At 30.3% G+C, this 21,751-nt stretch overlaps 3 protein-coding genes and 2 pseudogenes across 3 annotated transcripts; 3 read left to right on the forward strand and 2 right to left on the reverse strand.

The window, feature by feature from the left end:
* Window positions 1-4,605: 4,605 nt before the first annotated feature.
* LOC112591879 lies at window positions 4,606-5,050 on the forward strand. Its single transcript, XM_025335812.1, has 2 exons — window positions 4,606-4,815; window positions 4,892-5,050. Exons 1-2 carry the CDS (start codon window positions 4,606-4,608, stop codon window positions 5,048-5,050), a joined length of 369 nt encoding a protein of 122 aa, XP_025191597.1.
* An 18-nt stretch (window positions 5,051-5,068) lies between these two features.
* On the forward strand, window positions 5,069-6,640 carry LOC112591880 (annotated as a pseudogene).
* Window positions 6,641-12,616: 5,976 nt separating this feature from the next.
* LOC112591884 lies at window positions 12,617-14,146 on the forward strand (annotated as a pseudogene).
* Window positions 14,147-14,295: 149 nt separating this feature from the next.
* Window positions 14,296-15,192, reverse strand: LOC112591885. Its single transcript, XM_025335815.1, has one exon. The coding sequence runs from the start codon at window positions 15,190-15,192 to the stop codon at window positions 14,296-14,298; it is 897 nt and encodes a 298-aa protein (XP_025191600.1).
* A 3,726-nt stretch (window positions 15,193-18,918) lies between these two features.
* On the reverse strand, window positions 18,919-19,752 carry LOC112591881. The gene is made up of 2 exons (XM_025335813.1): window positions 19,200-19,752; window positions 18,919-19,118 (listed from the first exon to the last, which is right to left on the reverse strand). The coding sequence occupies exons 1-2, from the start codon at window positions 19,750-19,752 to the stop codon at window positions 18,919-18,921; spliced, it is 753 nt and encodes a 250-aa protein (XP_025191598.1).
* Between the last annotated feature and the right edge of the window lie 1,999 nt (window positions 19,753-21,751).

A 21,751-nucleotide genomic window follows, 5' to 3' on the forward strand; every position in this document is an offset into this window, starting at 1 on the left:
CAGTTACGTATTGCTTATCCATATTATATTATGAAGAAACATGCAGCCTGCGTGTTATAACAGCAGACTTTGATCGGGATGAACCATCATTTATTTTCAAATACATTGAATCGTTTGGTAGATACCCCGATGCACATTCAACGTTCTCCCTGTGCTGAGATTGAAGATAATTATAAATTCTCTCATATTATTAAGTCTGCTCTCGTGCAAATGCCCATTAGATTTACACAAGGATTATGCCTTTGCCCTACCACAAAACAAAGGTACTTCTTCTAATTTGTGAATTTTTCTGGTGAATGCAGATTTATTATTTAGATCAGCACTTTCAAAGTTGGATTCCTTCAAAACACCTCCGTCGCGAGCTTCGACCAATCCATCAATTATCAATGTTCAATTTGGCTTGTTAGCGTCAACAGACTGTCCGTAGAACGACATGGAGTGGTACCTTTGTAACTAAAGTACGCCGATCCTGCATTTGGGGACTGAATTGCAATATGCTTACCGTTTGTTCAACACCAGTTTGGAAATTGTTTTCAAATTGCTCGCAAACCAACCTTCGTGGACAAAGGCATAAATTGGTGATAAATTTCACATATGTAACATGTTTATTCACACATTTACCCGTATAGCTACATTCTGCAAAGGATTATAGCGTAGGCGTTGGAAAGCGTTGCCCGAACCCAAAAACAAAAATTAATATTATGTTAATTATATAAAAATATTAGCACAGTTAATGCCAAAGCTGTTTTATTACCTATTAGTTATTGCCATTAGTATAAGTTTATTGATGAAAAATGAAAATAAAAATAACAAAGAAACGATATCAGCACGCTAAGCAGTCCGCGTTCGATGAAGCGTACAGTATTAAATGCCAAGTCATATATTTATTTTGTTTTTCAGTGTCAGTGTAAAAGTAATGGACTTCTTAAGAATTCATATGCAAGGAAATTTGGTGCAAAATAAAAATAAAATCCTGGATCAACTGCATCGAAGAAAGCAAATGGTATCTTCTCGAAAGTGATGAGTTTTGTGATTTCTGTTAAACATGAACCAATGATTAGCAACGGTAAGTGATTCATGTAATGAAAAACGAACGCAGCTACTCTGAAGAAATCTCGTTGAAATATCAAGTAGTAGAAGACACATATCATAGAAGATGTACAGCGCTCACCAGAATGCGAACTAAACGAAACAGTATTCAAAGACTGAAAAACCTAAAACTCGCTTAAAATGCAGAGGAACAAGTGAGGTTGAGCCAATGATGCGGTTTTTAAGAATAGGATAGCAAGCACACCTGAAGGATTCATCAGAAATATTTTTCAAAAGTTTAATCCCTGATTCAAAACTCAACGATAAAACCAACGTGTTTAACAAGTTAGCTTATCAACTTAAACTAATGATGACCAGAACAACCAAACAAGCATCGTTACAAATGACTTATTTAAATGGACAATATTCATATTCTATGCATTGTACAGATGGAGACAAATAGTGAATCCACTACTACAATGTTTTTGATCTGATATTGGATCAGCACGTACGACATGATAGGTGTAGTAAGTTAGTATGTTAGATTAACAAGTACTACCACCATTTAACATAAAATAATATAATTATAAGAAGAATATTTGTAATTAGCTATATTAATTTTAATTCAATACCTATTTATGCATAAACAAAATATTTATAATTAAATGACAGTTGAATATCAAAATAAAATATTATGCTTACAATCTTAACGTGTAATTAAAGCTTCTCTTCAGGAGAAATACTTCTGATTAGCTGTCTTCTTCTACAATTTCCTCTCCTATTTGCTGTACGATAAAATCAAAAGTTGTAATACTAACACTGTATAGTTCTTTATTTCGCAGATCGTAATTCCCTGAAAATGATATGCAATAACGTGCGAGTGATACGTTTTGGTTTAATGGATGTACCCATACACTTTCCCGTTCTTCTAAAGTGTTTAGAGGTACCACAGTCATAGCAACCTCTTCATCGATGACATTTTACACCAAAATCTAATAATATTGTTTGTCTAGTCTTGTCTTACTACACTGTGACTAACAGTGTCTAAACACAGTTTGCTCTTGTGAATTTGCGATCACGCTAAACACCTATCAAAAATACAATAGTATGTGTAATAATGGCTTAAACTTTAAATTTATATTTTAAATAATACACTTATATTTCACATATTTAGTATTTACTTAAAACGTTCTTTTGTAAACATTCAAAGAATATAATTATTAATTAATACTTCTATTTGATATATGGAAACTAATGCATAACGATTACTAAAAACCATGTTTTTCCAGGAAACATTACCGGCATTTATTATCGTTTATCTACTAATAGTGATAAGACCGTATACCAGGAAACAGAACGTGTTATATTGTGAACTCATGGTAATGTAATGGTAAAATGTTATTTTTATACTTTACATATAGTGATAAATCCATTGCAGTTAACCATTTTGTAAACATCTTTTTCTAATAGTATTGTTTATCTATCTTGTTATTATCAATTATGACCTAATGGTTAAGAATTGAAATAAAATTTTTGACTTGGTTTTACTGTTGGGTGTGATTGCCAGTAGCAGTAAATTAAACGAATATTGAAACATTAATAAGTCGCAAACGATTACTCAAATTAAATTCTATAAACGTTAAATTTATTTTTCAGTATGCTATAGATTTTGTTACGAAAAATAGGTATTTACGAAAATCAAAAGTTGATAGTGTTTTATCAAATAAGGGAGTGTTTAATTATCAAAATTGTAACAAGCAGTAAAAAGTAAAACCTAGAAAGTTAAAAATTATTTTAAAATTCCTTATACTTCCGAGATATTAACTGGTTCACGATAAAAATCACCCTGTATAATTAAAAATAAATATTTATTTTATTTAACATTTACTGAAAGCATATTTTTATAAAAACTAATATAATCACAAAAGTTTGCTATCTTCTTATTCAATAACTATGCATACAATATAAACTATAGAAACTATTAACAAAATAGTTTATTTTAATAATTTAAACGTTTAAAATATATTATTTTATTATTACTATCTATGTTTAAAGTTTAAAGTTTTCATATTTAAAATAATTAATTATTGTTTAGAAACTTGAAGAAAGAAAAATATTATGAATGACAATGGAATGATTGTTAGTACACTGAAAATTAATTTGCTATTCTAGTCGTTACCCCTATAATGAAAAGAGTTCACCAATTGCCATTCTCCAAAGATATTGCTTTTGTAGATAGTACTTCATCCTGTGACCTTCAATGTCATTCAATAACGTTCATGTTAGCACCATGTGGTGTTGGAGCAGTTCCTTTAGGTATATTTATAACAAAAGGTCAGTCAACTATTGATTATAAAACAGCTTTTACACTTTTAAAACAGTCAGTACCTAATAGTTTTAATGATCAAGGATTTCCCAAACAATTTATTATTGATGATAGCGAAGCAGAGAAACAAGCACTCCAATCAATTTGGCCTGAATCTATACTGAAAACTATACCTATAACTAAATCATAATTTATTAATACCCGTGTAAATTTTCTTAATATTATGATAACTTCTGGTATATTTTATTTGAAAATATACAATTTTATTAAACTAGGTTTTATTCAATTTATTCATTTCTCTGAGTACTTAGGTGTGATATAATACTTATTAAATATTAATCTATTTTATTTTATATAATATTTAGTAATAACAAATATTACACACTTAGGTAGGTACTAATTTTATTTTTAAATACTTAATTAATAGATTATGATATGATGTTTATTTCCTCTATACCTAATTATATTTTTTATACAAAAAAAATTTAAAAAAATAGTATTCATAAATCATAATAAAAATACTTTTTAATGTTGTGTAGTTAAGTGGCAGGTACCTACTTGCAAAACACTTATATAATAAGAAGAACCCAAATTGTTTTCTTTCCAAACATCATACCAATGGCGAATTATTCTGTATTTTGGATTGATCATGGCATTAGCCAATTCATCAGGGTTAAAACCAAATTCTAACTCAAGTTTTTTCAGATTGTAAAATTAATATAAAAATAATATTTTTAAATATAAAATTTAATAAATATATTTTATTTTTTAGGAGATAGAAATTTCAACCTAGAAAGAACATTTAAAAATGATCCAGCTAATTTCATCAAAATGACTTCTTTGACTCATGAAATCAGGAATTTAATTTTGGAATATGGTCCATGTCAACCATATTTGAATGACATACCTGAAAAGATTTTTCCAAAGACTAACAAAAGAAGTTTCAATGACATTCACTATTACCGAGTTCATCCTGATAAAACTAAACACCACAGAGATTGGCTTTCTTATTCACCGAGTCAAAATAAAATTTATTGCTTGCACTGTTTTTTGTTTGGAACCAATTTACATAGTTCCCTAGCTAAATCTTGGACAAAAAAAAAGCTTTAATTCATGGAAAAATTGTGTGTATGCAATACATATTTATGAAACTTCAGTAGATCATATAACTTCTTCATTCAAATTTAAATTGACAAACAAGTGTACCTATTTTACCAGCCCTTCAAAAGCAACGAAAAACTCAAGTTGCTATGAACAGGCAAGTTATTACAGAATTAGTGGACATTGTTTTATACTTAGCACATCATAACCTTGCTTTTAGAGGGCATACAGATATAGGGATCCCTAATATTCAAAACGGTAATTTCAAGGATCTAGTAATTTTAATGGCAAAAAACTCTATACCGTTATCAGAACACTTACACAAAATTGAAAGTTCTGGAAAAAAAGAATACTCTTTTGTAACTTGGCAACGTCAAAACCAACTCATTGAATCTATTTTAGAAGAAATTTCATCGCAAATTCAATTAGCCATAGTCTCATATGTTCAGTATATCTGTAGATTCAACATTTGATGCATCGAGGAAAGAACAAGTGTCTTTTGTGGTTCGCTACGTTGATGAGTCGTTAGGAGATGTATTTGAAAGAGTTGTTGCAGTAAAAGAATCTCCTGCTACAAGTGGACAAGATCTATAAGATTTATTTATAACGATTATGGAAAAACAAAAATATCATTGGAAAGAAGAACTTGTCGGGCAATCTTATGACGGTGCAAGTAATATTTCGGGAAATTATAAAGGTCTTCAAGCCCGCATTAAACAAGAAAATCCTCGAGCATTATTTGTTTGGTGCCATGCACACCGTTTAGCACTTATAATCAAACAAGCTGTTTCATCAGACTCCAATGCAATAGATTTATTTGGTTATTTAGAATCATTATATGTGTTTCTTTGGTGCTCCAAAAAAAGAGCTGCTTTATTTCGAGAAAACCAAATTGAACACTCCCAGTCTCATACTGTAAAGCGTGTAAGTACCACTCGTTGGAGTTCACATTTAGTAGCTTTAAATACTGTATTAAAATGTCATGATGCGTTGCTAAAAACTTTAAGACAAATTAAAGACTACGAGAAAGGTGATCCTATAATACGTTCTACTTGCAGTGGCCTCGTAACATATTTTAGGTCATACAAATTTGTATTAACAGCTTTTATGTTCAAAAGTATATTTCTTATATTAGAACCAGTAACCAAGCAGTTTCAATCTCGTGATTTAGATATTTTACTAGCTACAAATATTCTTCTAAATTTAATATCAAAATTTATTAAATTAAGAAAGGAATTTAAAATTGTTAAAAACATGGCTGATGAATTTTTTCAGAAAGTAGTGCTATATCATTTGATCTACTAAAAATTACAAGAAAAAAAAAGTTCCTAGAATGGCAAGTATTATAATATATTTTATTATATAATATTAAATTTTCAAAAATGTTCTGTCGATTTAAAATTTAATTTAATTTGTATTGTTTTTATGTATAGGTGAAATGGCATGTGCTGAACAAGTAAATGATCCATTAAAAAAACTTGAAGTACAAACATTCAATTCTGTTATTGATATAACACTATCTCCATTGAAAACTCGTTTTGATTCAACAAATATCGGTGCTTTAAAAGATATGTCTCTACTTTCAAGAAGAAGAATTCAAGAAATAAATAGAAATCCAAATTCTCTTCCTCGTGACTCTTTTGAAAAGTTATATTTGATGCATACAATGATTGATAGAGATATTTTAATTACAAAATATCTACAATTTTGTAATAACTACATAGACATTGAAAGTTCTGTGCTACTCCCTAAAACTCTTCATGGCTCATTTAATAATTGTGAAGATCAAAATGATGAAGAATGTAATCTTGATATTGATCATAATTTTGATATGGATGATGATAATAATGAAAATAGAGAGAGTGCCGAACAAGATAAAGCAAATATGGCCAGCACACTACAAATTTTTAAAATATTCTGTACAGCTAATTTAGCTAATGTATTTCCAAATCTGTTTTATGTTCTAAAACTAAGCGTAACTCTACCAGTTACTAGCTGTAGTGTAGAAAAAGCTTTTCAAAACTGAAGCTTTTTAAAACATAATTAAGAACTTCTATGATACAAGAACGACTTGAACATTTAATTAAAATCAGCTGTGAAAGAGATATTCAACCGAACATCGAAAATATAATTATTTCTATGGCAGGTAAAAGCTCTGTACTTAATAAATGTTTAATATACTAAACAAAATTAAGGTTTTTTATACTATTATATTATTATATATTTATGTATATTACATGTGGATACTATAAAGTAATATACAGAATGTGAAGAATGTTCCACAAGGATATATTCATTTGCATCCAAGTAAAAATCAGTTTTTTTCCATTATAGGTACCTACTTACAAACTGAAAATTATTTAAAATCATAATATTATTGATAATAAAAGTTTAAAACATCAACATTTATTAAAAAATAAATGGTAAAATGTCCAACTTAATTTTTTTTAAATAATAAGATGAAAATATTAGTCCTTGTGAGTGTTTTTTTTTTTTTTTTAGTAATGCCTATTCAATTATCAGAAGAAGCATTGCATGCACATAATAGCATAGCATATAATACCTACATTACATACCTAATAGTTAGAACTTAAATCTTAATTTGTGGTAGAGTGCTATTAATTATCTTGTTAACCTGGTTACCATAAAGTAAACATCCAATATTTATAAGTTATAACATAAATAGTGTCTAGTCTAGGTCTAGTAAGTCACTTTGGAATTAGGTATAATAAGGTTGGTATAATTTCAATTTAAAATACAAGTATGTATGATGGCTACTGATAAGGTTTATCTAATAAAAGAAATGTCTTATAGTGAGAAATTTTACTATACTAGTGAAGAGATCAATTTTTATACATAAAATACAATATGTATATATATATTTATTGTAAATTTGTAAACGTAAAATATTATTGGTCAGGGGGTGGTGTTGTTCAATAATTTTAAACGTTTGCAACATTTTAAACATTTTTTTTGGTTTCGGCGCCACTGGTTCTACCCACGACGACGAAGTATACCCGAACGGAGACGCGGATCAAGAATATCTAATTAAATGTTAGCATGCGGCGGCGTAATAAGGAAAACTGTGACAACTGGTGGTGATATATGGGTGGAACCAGGCAGTCCGACAGTGAGGGGTTTTAAGGCGTCACCCGGGATTCTAAAACTTTTACAACATATATCACTACTAGTAATAGGTCGGAAAAAGGTGCTGTAACTGACTGCGGCTACCTTTATGCAAACGCACGGCTATTAGCGCCATGATTCTGGCTCGATGAACTTTAATTTAAATCTTGGAATAAGATATGCAGCAATTACTAATTCTTTTTCCATCCATATATGGTAAAATATATAACACCAGTCACATAATAATATAAATTAAGATAAGCTGATAATATGTTAAATCATGATTTATTTAATTTTCTAATTTAATCATACAAACATTTTTTTTATTGATCTTAAAACAGCTTCTAATAGAAGTGTACAATACGTCATAGGTTTACATTGTCTTCTTTTAATTTTTTTCTCTAAAGCATGTAAAGTCGATAGCAGATATCCCATATACATAGTTTTTTCACTTTGTAAGAAATCTAAGGACTCTGCGACTGGTCCAAATATATCACAAAATTAATTTATGAATACAGCTTCTTCACTTATACTTGATAATGTATTAAAATCCATAACTTGGTTCAATTTTTCTAAGCCACCAGGTCTATTTATAATTCTTTTTAATTGAAGTAATGCATCATATGTGGAATTCCATCTAGTTTTATTAGGTACTCTCAAATACACGTTGAGTACTTCATGAATTTTTTCTGCCACAATCGTCGACTGATTTTGTTTTGACCAAAGTTTTGTTAACTTGGCCAAGAGTTTTCTATAAAGTTTTTTGAGTTGAAGAACATCAGCCTTTCTTTCATTTTCATTGAACCATTTTTCAACATCATTAGTTGCTACCATGTTCAAAGTATGACTCTCACATCGTCTGTGAGCAGACAAACTAACTTCATTTACAAAATTATTTTCTGCATCATCTTCAGCGTTTTCAATTATACAAGTTAAATCAATTAGCTCTATTTCTTCATCTTCATGAAGATCACTTCATCTAATAAGTTTTCCTTATAATTTTTATCAATTCCAAAAACCCTAAATGCTTTTACAAAGTTGCTACCATTATCAGTTGTAGTACTAATTAATTTATTTTGAATTTTGTACTATATATTTATATTATATATTTCTTTAGCTATTAGATCAAAAGTATGACGACCTTTTATTACTGTACAAGCTAACGATGCTCCTTCTCTAACTAACGTTGTTGTGCTGTTAATGGGCTGTTATGCCGAGGTAAGATTTATTTACCTTGGGTCCAACAATCTACAGTTTCTGATATATATTCAATATTTGACAGTGTTTTAGTGATTTTATCTACTATTGCATTAGCTGCAGAGTTTAATCGTGTTTTTAATGTTTTTGAACACATAACTGTTAATGTTTTTGGTAATTTATTTATTTAAATTTTAAACGGGCCAGGTCCAATTACATACATGATAATAATAAAAACAATCGATCGTTAAAATAATATACAAATAACAGAATACTTATAGAGAAAAATAATAAAGCTTAATATTAATTATTATTAATATACTTATAGCTATGAATTACGAAGTAAGAAATTACAATAATTTTTGAATGAATAGAAGTTTGATGAACAGATCAATATTTAATTTATTTATAGTTTTCATAATTCTATGATGGGGAGTATTGGTTGCATAATTAGTTACTTCTGTGTTTAGATAAAAAGTGTTTTTAGACCGGGAGTTACGAGTAGGGGCATGGAAGGAGAAGCGACTTAGGAACTCAGGACAGTCTACATTTCCTGAAAAAAGTTTATACGAAAAATACAAATCTAATCGCAAACGACGTTGTTCTAGAGTTTCGAAGTTAATAATTGATAGTAGTGGAGTGTACGAAGAATGGGGTTCTCTTGCTATAGAACATTTAAATGAAAGAAAACGTAAGAACTTTTGTTGAATTTTTTCAAGGAATTGCTTAAGATCCGATTGATATGGAGAACATATTATTGAGCCATATTCACAAATCGAGCGTACTTAACTACAGTAAATAGACTTCAATGCTACTGAATCATCAAAATCAGCACAATTACGACGGATAAAACCAAGGATTTTATTTGACCTGTTAGCAATGTTGGTAATATGACAGTCAAATTTAAGTTTAGAGTCAAAAGAAATGCCAAGGTCCTTAATAGCCCCTATAGTCCGAAGTAGTTGTTCACCTGTTGCGTCCCTTATGTCAACGTCGATTCATATATCAAACGTAGAAATAGAAATACTAATGTTTGCAAGTTAAAAGATTAAGTCTTTATTTAATACAATTAACTCGTACAAGAATACAATTTTATAAGCACAAGATGGTGTGAGTGGTGTTACGACCTGCCTCTGAAATACTGATAGACGAGACCGTGAGTGGTGTTACGACCTGCCTCTGAGCGTCTCGAATATCCCTAACCGTCTGCTGAGCTCTTGCCCTGGTCTCCCTTATATATGGTTAACCGTCAAGAGTGGTGACTGGGGAGGTGGTGACTTCCGATGACCTAAAGGAGCTCTCTAAATTAAATGTATTATTCAGTTGGGTGCCTTTCCTGCGATTTCATCGGTTCTAAGAATTACAAGACATGTGATCAAGTCTTAATTGTCATATTAAATAGTACAATGTTAACACTATCGTTTACTCATCATTACTGAGAAGACCAGGACGTGTGACCATGTCTTATTCATTATATAATTATTACGATGTGCAGGTGTTCGCCCTATCCGTTGGTGCTACACTGTTTGAATATATTATCCCATCGGTATACACATCACCTCTCCGTATAATATATATGTGTAAAATAACACGGTACGTAACACACCATTAAGGTTGTAATCAAATGAAGAAACTACTCGAGCTCTGGAAAATATCATTATCTGGCATTTCTTAGTATTAAGAGTAAAATTATTGTTACTGCACCACTCATAGAGAGTATTCAAATCGAGCTGGAGTAAATCAGCCTCATTCTGATTATCAAATATACGGAAAATCTTCATATCATCAGCAAACATTAATTTAGTGCAATTAGGGAAATGAATGTTATTAATAAAAATAAGGAATAATATTGGAGCTAAATGGGACCCTTGAGGAACTCCCGATGTAACATGAATTGGAATTGACCTTTGTTCTTTATAAGCTACTATTTGCTGACGATCTACAATAAAGGAGATGACCCAGGATAAAAAAGAGCCACAGATATCTGTTTCAATTTCGTAAATAAGATTTGATGGTTGGTTTTATCGAAAGTCTTGGTAAAGTCTGTGTAAATGGCATCAACATTCGATCCACGAGAAAGAGCATCAGATACAAAATTTTGAAAGTTAAGTAAATTAGTAATCGTACTTTTATTTCGCCGAAAGCCATGTTGATCATCTATGATAACATGATTCAAAACAGATAATACCTTATTTGCAACTATTGATTCAAATATTTTAGGTATGAGAGAAAGCAACGAAATTGGACGGTAATTTTCAATGTTGGATAGATCAGATGAAGACTTAGGAATTGGTCGAATAAAAGTATAAAAGTAGTTTTCCACTTATCAGGGAAAAAGTCGCAGGAAAGTGATAGATTAAATATGTAATGTAATGGTATAGAAATGACAAATTTACATTCTCTTAGAAATATGTTTGGAATTAAATCGGGTCCAGGACTGGAATTGGAACTTAATGTACATAATGCTTCAAATACCTCAAATAAATCGATTGAACAAGAGTGGAGTGGAGACGAAAGAACTTTGGGAGGAGTTAGCTGTTTGAAATTAACATTAAAATAATCGTAGTTTTCATAAACACTAGAGAAGTAATTAGCAAAAGTATTAATAATATCATCAGGAGTATTACATTCATCTGTGTTTAAATACATACAATTAGGTAAAAAATTATTTCTACGTTTATTGTTTATGAACTTTCAAAATGCAGAAGGATTGATTTTTAAATTAGTTTGAATTTTTTTAATATAATTTAGATAATCTTTTTTCAAGAGAAACTTACATCTACCACGAAGATTAGAAAAAGTATTGTAATCACTCACCAAACCTGTATTCTTAAACACTTTATGAGCAATTTTTTTTTTAAAAATTGTTTCAATTAGATTTTTACTAAACCACGGAGGGTAGTAAGACTGACATTTAATTATTTTAGGTACAAAAATATCAATGATATCATAAATAATAGAGTAGAACAAGTCGACAGCTTCATTAATACTAAGATCTTTAAATAATGTAATCCAGTCGATCGAAGCTAAGCTAAACGTTATATCTGCGTAATTACAATTAAAAAAGTTATACATGCAAAAATTATATTTAATTGGTACACTTATAACTATAGGAATATAAATTGATAAGCCCGGATGATAAATGTCACACAGAATAAGTGGATTTACAGATTTAATTACAGATAAATTATTAAAATCAGAGAGAACTAAGTCAAGCATTGAACCAGTATTATTATAAACATTATTAAATTGATGAAGATTTAAAAAAGATATATTTGATAAGAAATCAGATTCTACATTACTTAAGTTAAATATATTTGGAAAAAAACCAATGGAACTAGCAAGCCATTGCAGTTTAGGAAAATTGTAGTCACCAACCATAACTACGTTAGTAACATAAGGAAATTTTAAAAGTAAATCATTAAAAATATCAAAATGAGCATTGAAAATTGAGATATCAGTATGAGGAGGAAAATAAACATTACCTATAATAATATAATTATTGTTTACTTTAGTAATGACAAATACATGTTCCACTGGGCTGATAGGTAAAGGTAATAAACGTGAATGAAATTTATTATTAATTGATAGAAGAACACCTCCACCTCTAGAACGATTGCTATAGACACCGTGCATACCGATGCTAGCGCTCTGGGTGGTCTACGATCCAAGTTTTAGTGTATAGCGCCTAGACTATTAATATAATAATATACCTATATAATTGCTAATTATACCTACCTGTAAATTGTAATCTGTTTCATAAATATTAAATTGTTTTGTTTACCTATTTATCGCGAAATTTTTCTATTCTGTTAAAAATTTAAAATGAGCTGTAAGATGTGCTGTGTTGTAAACTGTAACAATTCTTACAAAAATACAAAAAATAAAGATGTCAAATTTTATAATTTTCCTAATAAACAATATGAAATTGATTTAAAAAAGAAATGGATCTTGGCAGTTAAGCGATTGGAGTGAGTTAAACAAACTATACATACTATAAGTACTATAGATTTTTCATAGAAATCAAACTTTAAATAATATTGATATTTCAGTGATAATGGTAAACTATGGTGTCCTAAACCACAATCAGTTGTATGTAGTGAACACTTTGTGGGTAATAAACGATCAAAAGACCCTAATAGTCCATCATGTATACCATCATTGTTTCCTGATATTTACAAGAGAAAACCAGTTAATAATGAACAAAAGAGTAACAGATATAATCGAAAAATTAAGCGTCAAAAAGTAGTTGTATTTAATGATGTAGAGCGTTTAGATGAAGAAATCATTGAAATCCCCCAATATGATAAAATTAATTCATTTTGTAGCGTTGGGACACAAGTTATGTTTGACTTCAATATAAATCAGTTTAAATTTGAATGTGAATTTAATAAATCTAATTGTGATGTTGGCACACTAGCACATATACCACCCTTGTCTAATAACTCAATAGAACGGTCAGTAAAAAGTGTTGCTTGTGGTCTTGATATATCTTGTTTAAAACTGAACTGTTTTCAAGGTTTTAATTCTATACTTTATGAATCACAACTAAAAGATCTAACTGGGACAACGTTTAAAGTATTTAATCTTTTACTATCATTAGTACCTCAGTCTTATGGTAGTACAATTAGTAAAGAAAATAAGTTGATGATTTTTCTCATCAAAATTAAGCATTTTATTACATATTCAGCTATTGGTGTGCTGTTTAATGTAAATCGTACTACTGTTTCAAGAATATTTTTTAGCATATTAGAAGTTTTGGTTAGTAAAACTAAACATTTCATTTTTTGGCCAAATAAAAAGACAGTTGTAGAAACTTTGCCAAGAGTGTTTAAGGACAATTATCCAAATTGTCGTTGTATTATTGACTGTACTGAGATAAAGACTGAACAACCAAGTTCAGTTGAACAACGTGTATATATGTACTCAAGGTACAAAAGTGCATATACAGTTAAAACTTTGGTGGCAATAACTCCAAGTGGTTTTATTTCTTTTTTATCTAAATGTTATGGTGGTAGAACGAGTGACACCTTTATTACTAATGACAGTGGGTTTTTGTCAAATTTGGAAATGGGTGATCAAGTCTTAGCTGATAATGGGTTTCCTGGTATTAAGGTATTATGTGAGAATAAAAATAGTATTTTGGTAATGCCTCCTATACTCCATAATGGAAAATTTAGTGAGAATTAAGTTATTGAAACGTATAATGTGGCTAGTGTGCGTATTCACATCGAAAGAGTATTTGCCAAATTAAAAACACAAGGTATTTTAAATAAAATAACTGCAGATTTGTTGCCTTATATTGATGACATAATGCATATTTGTTGTGTCCTAACAAACTTACAAAATCCAATAATTAAAGAGTAATAATGCAAAATATATTTTTAATATTTTATATGAAATTAACAAATTTTGAAAAAACTGATTAGCCATTAGTTTAGATTATAGAATATAATAAAACAAATTGAATCTTTTAACTTTACAAATTAATGATTATAAAATAAAAAATAATATAATTATTTAAAAATGTATTTTGGTAAATAAAAGTTAAAATAAAAAAATTCAAGTCTTGGCAATATTGTTTGTAAAAATAAAATATTTTTTTCATTGTTAATTACAACTGGATCAATTTTATTGTAAACCAATAAATCACATACACTTATGCCACAACAATACATTAATATTTGGCACTGGGTGTAATATTGATGTGTAGTACTCAAGACAATTTGGTGATTCCTATATTTTAAGTATGGAACATTACATTTCTGGTTTTCAGGATCACAAATTGGTTTGGATTGGCAAGAAATAGGACATTTAACTTCTAGTACTTTTGTAACAGTCCTATTTTTAATTACAATACCATCAGGACTTGCACACAACCATGGTTTTTGAGAATGTACTATAACTCCACATTTAAGAATAGTATTATTAAACTTTGTATTATAATACTTGATTGCCTCATTTTCATATTTGTTGCCATATGCCACATTAATTTTACCTTGATATCCCAATTCTTTATCAATTAATAAAGATGTAGCTAATTTTTCTTGATTTTCAAATGACAGGTCTTTACAAATTTTTATTCGATGAGCTTTAACACTTGCTGAAATTCTACTCTGTCTAATATATTTCCATTGTATACTTTCAGACTGCATTTTAGTCTGATTATTTATACTTATTATTTGTTGAGAATTAACTACTACATTATTCATATAAAATGTGTGTTCTTTTATGTTTAAAGGAAAATAAGAACCTATTTTTTTAGAAAAGTTTATGTCAAATGAATATTGTTTAGAAACTATAGTATACATAAAATCTGTAGTTATAGACTCTTCTACCTCATCCAATAATTCTTCTAAACATTTTTGGCACTCAATAGCAATCTCACACTGAGGAGGGTTCTTTTCAATCATTTTACTAAGAATACATGGAATTTCTAAAATATTATAATCCGTTATAAGTGACTCATGACTGATAGCAATACTTTCAACTTCAGACTGTTTTTGTTTTTTTTTTGGAAATAGATCTTCAATAGTTCTACCTTTTTTGTATTTAGCTTCCCCTGATTTCGAAGGCCTGCCCCATTCCTGTTCTAAATTAGTCTTTGTAATACTTTCTTCATTGTTTACATAATAAATAAGTGCTCCTATATGTTTACATTTGAGACCAGCACCAGCTGGGCACTCACAAATACAATGTGTTACATATCTTGAAGGATTTACCTATTCATACAAATTATTAAATAAGAATTAATATATCAAATTTTATAGGTACTACATTTTTGTACATACTTCTAAAGTAACTTTGTATGGTGTTAAGTTAACTGAAGTTTGTCTAATTACAAAACCAGTGATGGTACTATACCCATTTGGTTGTTGTACTTCAACAACACTATTCACATGGCCACTTTCAAAAAGTTTTATTCCTTTATCATTTTTAAAGTCATAATTGTATTTAATACCTTTGAATCCACAATTCAGTATAATATCAGGTTGATTCATTATTTATTATTAATTAAGTAAAACGACTAAAACGTTCAATTCTTACTTTGAAAAAATAAGTGTAGGTAAACTATAGCATAGAACAATGTAAGGTATATAATATATGATTATAGTAAGACATACGTAATAACTAATAATTATTAATTTATTGCATTTCATGTTGTCAGTATTCAGCTATTATCATTACTATTATAATTATTAATGATTTTAATCGTGGTAAATCCACGGATACTAGATTAGTATCCAACTTTGTATTTTAATATTCTGTAGAATTATATTTGTTGCATATTCAGCATTAATATTGTATATTTGTATACTAAACGTAAGTATTTATATTTATAATAATCATAAGTATCATATTACGATAGGTGGGGTCATTACGATTTATATAAATATATTTGACAATAAAAGACGATATTAATTATTTATGTTAGTGTTATTATTTATATTAATAATAGGTACACAACAATATTTGGCATGTGATATATAACATTGTTATACACAAAAAGTGAGTGCGTTCACCACCAGAGCGCGAGGTTTTTCATTTGATGCACGGTACCTATAGTACGGCCAGCGAAACTAGGCGGGTGAACGTCGCGCGCCTGGTGGCAAATTTCCGGCAGTGATTCCAAGTCTACATTCCCGCGTAAAATAATTTTAAAAGCGCGGGAGTTGTAATAAAAACTGAACATTCAATATTTCTGTACGTAAAACTCATTAATTATTAACTATCACATGCGCTAACAACTAATAATATTAATATTTTAATTTTTTACGCAATTATATATGTATATATATATGTATGTACATTTAAAAACTAATAACTAGGTAATGAAACTTAATACTATTTTAATGATATTTACATAAAAAATATATTTCCAAATTGAAATAATTTAGTCATCATTAGAGCTCGGATGTTTATGACCAAAATTTCATTAAAATATGCATTTAAAAATACCAAAATATGCAATTATATGCCACAAAATAAATTAAATATATCTATTTTTTCAACAAATATATGCAAAAGAGAATTAATATCAATTCAAAAAATGTATATACTTTTTTACATGTATATTTAAAATTACTTTATTACAATATACACATTTATTAAATATGAAAATAATATTAATTAGTTTCTGAACTATATTAAAGTTAAATTTTACATACGTTAAGCACTTTAAGTTTCAGTATTACATTGTACAACAATTATTTTGCTGATATTTTCAAATTTGAAGGACCTTCGACGATCCGACAATATATTTTTGTAGACTGAAAATGACCGCTCCACGTCCACAGAGTTCATCGGTGCGTACTTCAAGTTAACAATGTCGTCCGCTTCTATTACTTCGGGAAGTCCATCAAATGAATCTGTTTCACCCACTAGTATTTTAGAAATTTTGGACAATACTTTATACCCAGAATTTTTGTCTAAAACTTTTTGAAATTTTGTGTATATTGATTTACCTTGAGGAGTTAATGCTACAATCGATAGTTTTTCAGAAACAATATTTATAATGGCAACCGAATTGGATAAAGGTTTCCCTTTTTCTTCAAGAGATGTTAGAGCTGAAGATAAGAACGAAAAATTTGATTTAATAAAAGCTAAATTGGCTTCAACTGATCGTTCACCAATAATTTCTTGAGCTGTTCTTATAGACGAAGCATCATTGGGATCAAATTTGTTTATAATTTTTTTAATGGTTTGATAGGAATCGCAGTAATAAATAGCCGCCGTCAACCATGTTCCCCAACGTGTTAGGACTGGTTCTGGTGGCAAACTTAACTCTGGTGCTTCATTTTTAAATATTTGTATTCTTGATGGGCATTTAAGGAAAACTTTTTTGACGGACGAAATAAGTTTGTCAACCAACGGAAAATCGATACGGATTTGTTCAGCTACTCGATGTAAAGCGTGAGCGAGGCAAGTTACATGAAGTATCTTTGGGTAAAATATTTGGATCGCTGATCCAGCCTTTACCATATATGGTGTGGCGTCGCTAACTAGCAACAAAACATTATTGTGTTCTACACCTTGAGGCCAAATTAAATTCATCGTCCTATCAAAAAGTTGAGCAATTGTTGTACTGTTTGTTTTTTCAAGATGTTCACAATTAACAAGCATGACTTTGCCGGGTACTTCACAATCAAGTACGCCAACAATAACATTTGCTACATAGCGCCCGTCAATATCCGTGGTCTCGTCGATTGACACCCAAATTTTACGGTTTAAAACCTCGGCTTGTATTTTAGTTAGAGTTTTTTGATATATACTGTCTACATAATTTTTCCTCAAGGTTGATTCATCAGGGATTTTTTTTGATGTATACTTTTCTAAAAAGTTTTTAAATTTTAAATTATTTACTTTGTAGAGTGGAATATTAACAAACACTAAAGCTTCAGTAAGATCGGAATTAAAATCAGATTTCTTGTTTGTATTTTCAGTTAATAACGATTGGCTTGTACTCTGTTCGCGTCGTTTTCTTTGATTAAACGCATGCTCATGCTTTGCAGTTTTTATGTGTTGCGTGACTAAAAATCGCTTAGTTGCAGATACTTTAACTTCACATAATTTGCAAAATAATACTTTGCCATCGGAAGTAAATATATGTTCCCTGAACTCTTTCACAAAACTACTTAACGAATTTTTCGGCATTTTTATTAGCATATATCAAATGTGAATTAGAAAAATTATTTAAATGCAGCGTAGAACATGCGAACTGCAGCAAACAAACACAACTAAATATTGAATGTCAACAAAAATAATATCCAATATTAAACGTATTGTAATCTCGTAACTCCACACTTATTGGGAAAACCTACCGGCCCGCTCAAAATATAATAAAATAATAATAATAAAATCTCATAATAACATGCGGGTCTTACTCATAAACACAACGAAAATAATTAATAATATATGGACAATTTTTAATATTATACATATAATTTATAAAATATATGCTACTTAATCTAGAAATAATCAATATATGCATTTATATGCTTAAAAATGTCAAATATGCAAAAATATGCAAAATAAGTTTACTAATTACTAATCTAGACTTCATGAGTCGGATTTATATCATACCCCGGTGTAATTCTGGCTGCGCGAAAAAAATATGCTAAGTCATAAACATCCTAGCTCTAGTCATCATTGTCGTCTTCATCTTCATTTGAACTGCTTTCGTCAGGATTAATGGTCAATATTATTGGTTCTAATATCTCGTCTCTTAATCCTGCCTTGGCAAAGTCCTCCTCCTGAATCTTGACGCAATGTTCTCCACATTTGGCCCAATATTCCGGAGATACTGCATCGATCTCTTTATGCACAATTGTCTCGACATCTGCAATTTTGAATATTGAATTTTTTTCAGCCACTCTGCCTTTAACTTGGGCCCAAATTAATTCTATTGGATTGTACTAACAGTGGTAAGGGGGAAGCCTTACCATTTCATGACCCATTTGGAATGTTAGTTCATCGAGTTTATATTTTTTTCCGCGTGGCATTGAAGGCTTCACTTTTTCTCGTAACTCGTCAAGTGTTTCTACGGGAGAAAAATCTATATTTTTATCCCGTAACCACTGTTGAACATCTGCCTTTCTACTGTTGGACTTCGGATAGTTCTCGATCAACGAAGAGTGATACGACGCGTTGTCCATAACAATAATACTCGGCTGTTCTAAGTTAAGTAGCATTTGTGAAAACCAATTTTCAAAAATTGTGGTGTTCATTTGAGAATGATAATCTTTGTTACCAGAATTGCATTGGAAAATAAGTTTTGATTCTTTAATGAATCCGAAGGAAGGAGATCCGGCGTGGCATATGATGAGGCGACTGCCTTTGCCCGTAGATACTTTTAAACCTTCCGTATTTTCTTCATTTTGCCAAATACGTCGACGGGTATGGTTTTGATTAACCCAGGTTTCATCTAAGTAGACTACTGGCCGAGTATCACCGTTCCTACGAAACTCATTCATTTTTCTAAGAAATTTAACGCGTGCAGCTACAATATCCGAACATTCCCTTAAGAATTTGCGACCGTCGTTACATTTCTTATACTTAAAATTAAGTTATTTTAAAATTATTTTCACCGACGATTTCGATCCACGGTAATTTAATTTTTCACGCAATTCTACTAATATTTTAGCGGTCGTTGGAAATTCACCTCTATCGTAAAAGCTATGAATAACTCTTCTGACCACTTCATTGTTAAAATCATCAAGTTCAGTGACAGATTTCTCGCGACTGTATCTTTTTCGTGGTGATTGAAATTTAAGGTCATTAGAACTTCCAACACAAGATTCTTCTTCATTTCCGGTCATTTTACTCTCTTTACATATCCGTTGTACAGTTCTCAGACTCACCGCACAAACCTCGGCCGTCCTCTCCTGGGACTGTAGAAAATAATCTAACAATTCAAGTTTGTCTTTGCTCTTGGCTAAGGTTTTAAAAAATGTATACACGTTGTATATTGTTTTTTTCGTTTGGGAATGTATATCGGGTCGAATTGACATTTCGAAAAAATAATTTATCACAAATAGTAAAAAAAAACACCAAAAAAATTATAAAATATTGTACTAATTAGCCGTATAAAAATATCACATTTAACTCAAACGATAGCAATCAACACATATACGAAAGGCAGAGGATCGTAGATTAACACGTTTTGAAAAAATACTGTTTCTGTACACAATTTGGTTTCAATAGAATGACAATACAATAAGGCCAATGGAATGCGGTTGCCAGCGCCAGATGGCCAGTTTGAATATAAAAACGCCGCGCTCGATGGTTACCCTCACCCGCAGCAGTTTGTAGTACGCATATTTACATTATACATATTGTATATACGATATACCTTATACGTTAATAAAATATTTGTAATGTGAGGGTTCACAACTTTTTTATAAACATCTGAAACACAGCTGCACCGGCTATTCATTTAATAAATAATACTTTTAGAACCCCTGGTTTACATGAAAACGGCCGCCTGGCGCGCGACGTTCACCCGCCTAGTTTCGCTGGCCGTACTATAGTATTCTGGTTTTGGTCGCAGCGATAAGTATTATAGTTAGATAAACCTAATTCGGACGTATCAACATTAGTAGATAACCAGGTTTCAGATAAGCCAATAAAATCATAATCCGATAAAAGTACATTACGCAATAAAACATTCAATTTGGTATTGAGTCCACGAACATTTTGATAGTAGAAATTTATGTTATTATGAACTGGCCCGTTAGTTAGTTTTTTGAAATGGTCGGTACACCTTTGACAAACTTCAACACTAAGTTGGTTTCACCGGCTGTTTTACGTTCCTCGAGTTTCACAATGATATCACGAAGTCGATAACGTAGCATAATAGTACGATCTGGAGATATACTAATGGAACTGTATGAAGAAGACGTACGAAGTTTGTGTTTATTTTTAAGTACGATAAAAACATCGGATGGCTCAAGTAAAGTAACTTTAAGTGGCCGAGGTTTACTTGTTTTTTGGCCTAGTCTAGAGACTAATGCCGGAGCAATATTGGGTGTTAAAGAATGTAGAAAAGATTTAATTAGCGACATATCATCAATATTTTCATCTGATTCTGCAGCGTTAAATACAATTAGATTACGTGATCTTGCCCGACGATCAATAACTTCGGATATAACAGTCTCGTCCGCTGAATAGTTAGAAGATTTAGTACTAGACAATTGATTTTCTAATTGAGTGACTTTAATTTCGAGCACTAAAGTACGAGTCCCCAAGTCCCGTAGTTGAACAGAAACGTTGTCATGTTTTTTATTGAGTGACGATAGCGATGTTTCATGTTTAAAAACCGATTGTTTAATCGTCATTTACTGCCGAAAGTATGGTATTAATTTTAGACATGAAATCAGTATCTATAGCTGGTTGAGTAACCGGTGATTTTCTAACTCAAAGTCTTGAACACTCACAAGCAGTACACAGTCACGAAATACCACGAGTTTTAAG

Source organism: Melanaphis sacchari, unplaced genomic scaffold (assembly GCF_002803265.2).
Source record: "Melanaphis sacchari strain LSU unplaced genomic scaffold, SCAv2.0 Contig1468_pilon_pilon, whole genome shotgun sequence".
NCBI classification, from domain to species: Eukaryota; Metazoa; Arthropoda; class Insecta; order Hemiptera; family Aphididae; genus Melanaphis; species Melanaphis sacchari.